Source organism: Haemaphysalis longicornis, unplaced genomic scaffold (genome assembly GCF_048455015.1).
Source record: "Haemaphysalis longicornis isolate Haplotype H1 unplaced genomic scaffold, Haemaphysalis longicornis Haplotype H1 scaffold_7, whole genome shotgun sequence".
Classification (NCBI taxonomy): Eukaryota; Metazoa; Arthropoda; class Arachnida; order Ixodida; family Ixodidae; genus Haemaphysalis; species Haemaphysalis longicornis.
In genome coordinates this window covers 87,600,708-87,606,707 of record NW_027526422.1, presented here as the reverse complement: position 1 = coordinate 87,606,707, position 6,000 = coordinate 87,600,708, and the positions used below count along the sequence as shown (strand labels likewise).

General features: G+C 46.5%; 1 protein-coding gene across 1 annotated transcript in view; it reads right to left on the bottom strand.

Moving 5' to 3' along the window:
• Positions 1-464: 464 nt before the first annotated feature.
• LOC144144570 (sodium-coupled monocarboxylate transporter 2-like) overlaps positions 465-6,000 on the bottom strand; it is a 72,025-nt gene continuing 66,489 nt past the window's right edge. Inside the window, exon 16 of the mRNA XM_077676078.1 lies at positions 465-1,102. Within this exon, the coding sequence (XP_077532204.1) occupies positions 977-1,102 (126 nt within the window). The 3' untranslated portion in view covers positions 465-976. The remainder of the gene's footprint in view (positions 1,103-6,000) is intronic.

Below are 6,000 nucleotides of genomic sequence, written 5' to 3'. Positions count from 1 at the left end.
CGTGCTTACTGTTGCTTTTACTTCGTGCACGGTGCTTGTCATAGCTACACAGAAGTCCGGTGCTTTGGGGATGTCCCACACGACATTGGCCAAATGGCCCAAGTGACATTGTCTTACGTGACCCTGTTTGTCGAGCCTACCCAATGTTTTACAAAACGATGTACTACCAACTGTATCAAAAACAAGCCCGGTGCAAACACATTCAGAAACAAAGCAAGTGTTGACAGCGGTCCTGAGCGGTATTGTAGCGCTAGCTATAGGAGAGCTGAAGGTAACCAAGGCGTTCAGCAGTTCGCTGCAGGCTAAACAGCGCACTAACGCTCCGTGATCACCGGCTCTAAATACGTCACCGCAGACGCCATGAAACACCGGATTTTTTATTTATTTTTTAATTATACAGGTACCTACATCGGCCTCACGGGCATTATTGTAGGGGGAGAACAAGCAAACAATACAGTACACTTGATATAACAATAAAAATGGTGGCGAGTAACAGGCTGTATGGTTGAAACCACAAAGTGTTGATTTACACTGTTATAAATAAAACATCACATCGTAAATACAAAGCAAAAACGCAAAAAGACAAGAGTGCTATCGGTTACACAGGGCAATATAATAAAATAAAAAACAAGAAATACGGTATGCTTTATTAATTTACAGTAGTGATTATTTCAACAAAATAAATGTGCAAATTTCTAGCAAAAGATGAGTGAGGCGCAGGTACAATTTCTCTGGCAAGCATTTCTTCTCATGCGTGGTCCTTGAAAAAGGCGCGCACTTTATTCCTGCCATGTGTTGTGGTGCTTTAATGCAATTTAAAGTAATCCAGAGTGTAGAAATTATCAACTTCCGCAATATCCCAGTACAGAAATGAAAAGCACTAGGCCATGCAAAATACCAATTTCGAGGAAGCATGTTTTGAAACCGGGATTATGAACACAACATAACTAAATTTATTGCATTCTAAGCATGTTCCTCAGAAATTCATTGTTGTTGTTTCTTTGATTTCGTGTTGATCTTCGGCATCGAGGACGACCACGTTTCCACCTCGGAAATTTAGCAGGAGCATGCCATCTTTTTTCGGTGCTGTCCTAGCTTCGTCCTAAAACAAAAACCGGGGAAACAAATGAGCGATTGCAGCACAATGTACATTTAATTCAAATGTACTAAGAACCTACTATATAGGAAGAACGTATCTTAAGAACATATCTACTATTCGCTTCGTGTCCTATCAATAAAGCAATTAATATTGACAATACATCGGTACCCTAGAGCGTCTACATGACGTGTGCCAAGCCTGTTATAGTAAATTTTATCATGCTGGGGATTTCAACTACATTTTATTCCTGGCAAGGTACTGAATGTGTGGGAATAATAAGCGCTACAGTGCTGATGATGCAGGGAATACTTACAGTTAACAAAAAGTTGCATAGACCAAAATGCAGTATTTTTGTAAAGTTGCTAGATTAAGAATAACCCTGGGTTCTACCTCATCGAATCGCCCATTTCAGCCTTTATATTCGATGCTGCTGATGTTCGCACTTTTCCATAGCAGTGAAATGCGCATGCATGTCGTAGTAGGACAATCCACTAACACGTCACTTTTTATCGTGAGTTAAGGTCAACAGACATGGAGTTCTCATGATAGGCGTGACTCCTCCCACGAACAAAGAATATTGGAAGAGGCCATTGGTGGATCTTACGTTAAAGCATGCGTGATCCTTTACATCGTAAACACGAGGCACGGCTTGAAGCGAAAACCTAGCTCTGGCTTTACCAGCTGGAATCATGGTGCTTCTCGCGTGCTTCTCGCACACCGCTTCAACCATGCTTTACGTTCAGACCGTCCCTAGAGCCCCGTGGGCTCTCTTTACAGCGGCATTGGCTGCCTGTCGCTATTTCGGATGTGCACCAATGCCAGAATGTCATCGCCATGCCTCTTACCACGATGTTTTGCCGCCTACTCTTTCCCGCTGTCGCACTAGATTTCATTTTGCACCGCGTATAGGCAGAAGCTTACAGCATCGAGAAGACGGACGACAGGAGCATCAAGAAGAGATCATGTGGTGGGTGCGGAGCGCCATTGCAGCCAGTGCCATGCCGGCTCAGGGCTTGACCTGCCACTTCTACTCCACATGCGCTCTGTCGTTCTATACTTTTCTGCCGCTCTGCGTCAACGAATCGGCGACGCACATTTCTGACCATAGGTTCCATTGGTTGCTGACGTAATAATTAAAATCTGGCAGGTCGTATTCAAGTGAAAATCCCTGTGGCTAGCTCACCTAATGCTTGGAACGGTGGCTTCCTCAGTGTGGCCACTTATGTGTAGCAGGGAAACGGCTGAAATATAACTAAATTCACCAGTCGAAAAGGCAATGTGATACATTTCAATTTGAAATCTTGGTCAGCGGCGCGCTATCGGCCATCAGTTTCTTTTACCCTTCGAGTACATGCCAACCGCATGAAATACTGGCGCTATAACAAAGCGGTTACTATTATCTGAAGGGCTATTAAGAATGTTCGGTCACTGTAGTACAGTAAACGCTATTTCAGCGACGGGGCATGGAAACTGCAGAAAAAATTTTCTTTCTGTAGGTTTGTGGGAAAGCGTGGCTTTAATGCCTGCATTCAAGAACACAAAGCAGCAACTGCGCCCCTTTACGCCCACAGTTATCTGCCTCCGGTAGGCAAGAGTATTACTCTCTACTCCGGCGCTCACCTTGCGAAGCACCGACGCGTTTTGCCGCCCCGCAAGCTGAGCCGCACCATTTCCCACACGGGAAAGCGCGGTCGCAATATTTGTGGCCATTGCACACCCGCATTTAGTAGGAAAGGCCCCAATGGCTTTCGGCATGGATAAAGGGATAAAATTATAATTCCCGTCTCTTCAACACTGCGACCCCAATCTGGAATCGAGTACTGCTTTTCTCTCCCCCACCCCCCCACCCAGCTGCTTAAAGTTTAAAGTGCATCGCCATTAACGTGAACTTTCCTTGTTACTACTCAAAAGTCAGTAGGCTGGGTAGTTCAGCTGGAGAAATCGGGGAAATATTTGTTGTGCTCCAATGTGCATGGCAAAAGCATCCCAAGCAGCTGATTTCTTAGCTGTATTTTTATTAAAATAGGTGCAGTAAAATACTGTTAATTCGAAATGCAAGGGGATGCAACCTCAGTTGGAAATAATGAAAGTTCAAACTAAATAAAGTGGAGAGAGAGAGAGCGAGAGAGAGTAAGCGTGAGAGTAAGCTGAGGACCCCTCCCCATTGCTTTTCGCCATGGGGAGGGGCCTCAGTCCAAGACCCCTTGAGCCCTCACCAGCAGCAGGCCCTGATAACTGAAGTCAGAGCTGGTCAGAGCTCTCTCCCAAAGCCTGGAAGAAGAAAGGGAGGGATTTCACGAATGTAGTGGGGCGTGGGCGTAGCCCCCTGCCATAGGAAAGAGCGTCCTGCAGGCTTCGCAGAAGCGGCATTGCGGAGAATATACGGTAAGGTGCAATATATTGTACTTAGTGCGTTTAGGAAAGGTATTCCTCTGGAGTGCACCAAGTTGCCGTTCCTCCACTTTGGTTAGGTGTTTATGCGGTACTGGGTAGATAACGCGTTCTTGCTTATAGTATTGAGTTTTTTCGTGATACGTGATCAACGGGGTTGGCCTCTCCTGCTCGATTCCCGGGGCCCAGCGGGTAACCGTCGGGCCAACAGGTGGGCGGTTTCGTTGCCCGCGAAGGCACAGTGGGCGGTTGCCCATATGATCATGATGGATGTGTCTGTTGGACCCTGGCAAATGATTTGGTGAGTTGTCCTGTGAATTATCCCGCGCCAGAAGTTACGGCACGCTTTCTGCGAATCTGTAATGATTACTATGGCTTTAGTTTTCGTTATGGCGAGAGCGATGGCCGCTTCTTCCGTGTGTAAGGGGTCGAATCCGGGTAGGGTTAGGCTGCCGACGTCTCATTGTGCTGGACAACCACGGCTGTCTTTGCTCTTATGACGGGATAGGAAAACGCGTCCGTGTATGCTGTCGTTGGTTCCTTCCCGTAGTATGCGTGGATGGCCTTGGCTATTGCTTCCCTGCGCCCAGTGTGATGCAGTGATGCACAGGGTGCATGTTTCGAGGGAGCGGCGCAATGTATAGCTGTTTTCTGATATTGTGGTGGAGATTTCTCATTTGAGATGTCTTACGCTGCAGAGGGGGTGTGAGCCCCGGATGAGAGAGAAGAATCGTCCCTGTGCTCATGACCCGCAGACTTAATCTTTGGCTCGAAGGATGGGCTCCTATGAGCTTGGTATGACCCTTCAAATCGATTGTACAAACACCAATCTAGTAAATAGGCTCAAGCATACCTCCGAACAAGTCACACACATAATCATGCGTGTAACCACCAAACCCGGGGAGTGCGTGAGGGTGACACCCTTTGCCTCGTCGAAGCATTCGTAATCTCGCCATACCATGAGCTCTTCTCAGCAACTCAGAAATTGAAAAGCTGGATCTTCTCATTAGGAAGGCCTACAAATAGGCTCTCCGGCTTCCCGCAAGCACGGCCACCGACAAGGTATTAAAGCTCGGCCTCGACAATACGAAAGTGGAGAACAAAAGCCGTTAGATACAAAGTGCGGTGCACTGCAGAATTCCAACAATTAAATGCTTGAAAAAGCCCATGATTGCAGCCCGGCTTTTATCCTTGCAGAAGTAATTGCTTTAACGAGAAAATGTAGAGGAAGATCTCCATTTTGCGTATGCTCCAAAACGGGATAAGAGAAGAACGGCATTCAATCCGGTTATGACTTCCCAGCTTGTTTTGTAGTTGTTTCTGGTGAGCAGGCTGCCGCACTGGCGGGTCGTAATCTTTCTTCTCGTCGCCAGTCTAAGATAAAGAATCTACGCTACTAACGACATTAATGATGTCATCTGTCAGCACGCCCCGCACCATGAACACATATTCTCATTGACGTAGTCCGTAAAGATTACGTTTTCCAAATTGCATGCCATGTCAGGTTTAGATTGTTTTTACCCAATCAAACTCCTCTCTCCGTTTTTCTATCCTTTCCAGAGGCGCCACAACCTGGTGTGTATAGGCAGTGCGTGCATGTTTCAGGGCATGAGCTATGCGTCCAGGCGGAGGCCCGGTAACGCGAACTGCGAATTATCAGTGCCGGAAGCCACTCGCTTTTGAATTAACGTACTTTTTATACAGATACTTGTAGGAGCTCTGTGATACCAAATTTTAAAGTTCGAATTATTCATCAATTCGAATAATTGAAGTTCTAATTAACAAGGTTTTACTGTAATAATGTAAAGCATGAAACATTGACCAGCTTGCCTGCGTAATGATCTCGATTGCAGTTAAACGAAGGAAGCCCCTGCACGTGACTCACGTGTACACATTCTCGCCTTGAGATGATACTAGTTTTTGCCCTCACGTGATGAAACAAGTCTACGGCGGCCACGCTGCTAGTATTCGAGTTAGCGTGGCGTCCACACAAGAACGGCGTGTGCTTAAGATGCTGCTGGATCCCTGGGACACTATTACACACCGTCGGAGCCTGAGATCAAACCCCTCTCTTTAACCATTATACTGCTCACGAGCTTTCAGACAGAGGTATGGGCGACTCCGCTCCAGAGTATCAGTGTCGGTTGGTCTATAGTGCAATTGACGCGGTGCGTATCAAGCAACCCCTTCGCTGCGCAAATCAGATGCGAGAAAGGCAAAAGAAATTATTTTTCTTTTGTACTATCCGCAGTGAGCTGCGCAGATGGATCTTTACCAACTCGATCGTTTTTCAACGCTCCTACCTAATGTTGCACTGACCAAAACTCCCCTCACCTCCAAAGCCTGAATTTTGTTTTCAACGTGTAGAAAGATATGATGAAGTCGTAGTAAAAGGAAGAGGAAGTAGCAGCTCGGAACAGGGGCCTCTCTTCTCTTTGTCCGTCCCTTTCGTTACACCACACAGACCGTCATCCTCTTTCTCTCCCTGGTGCTATGTTCTTAATTTCTCT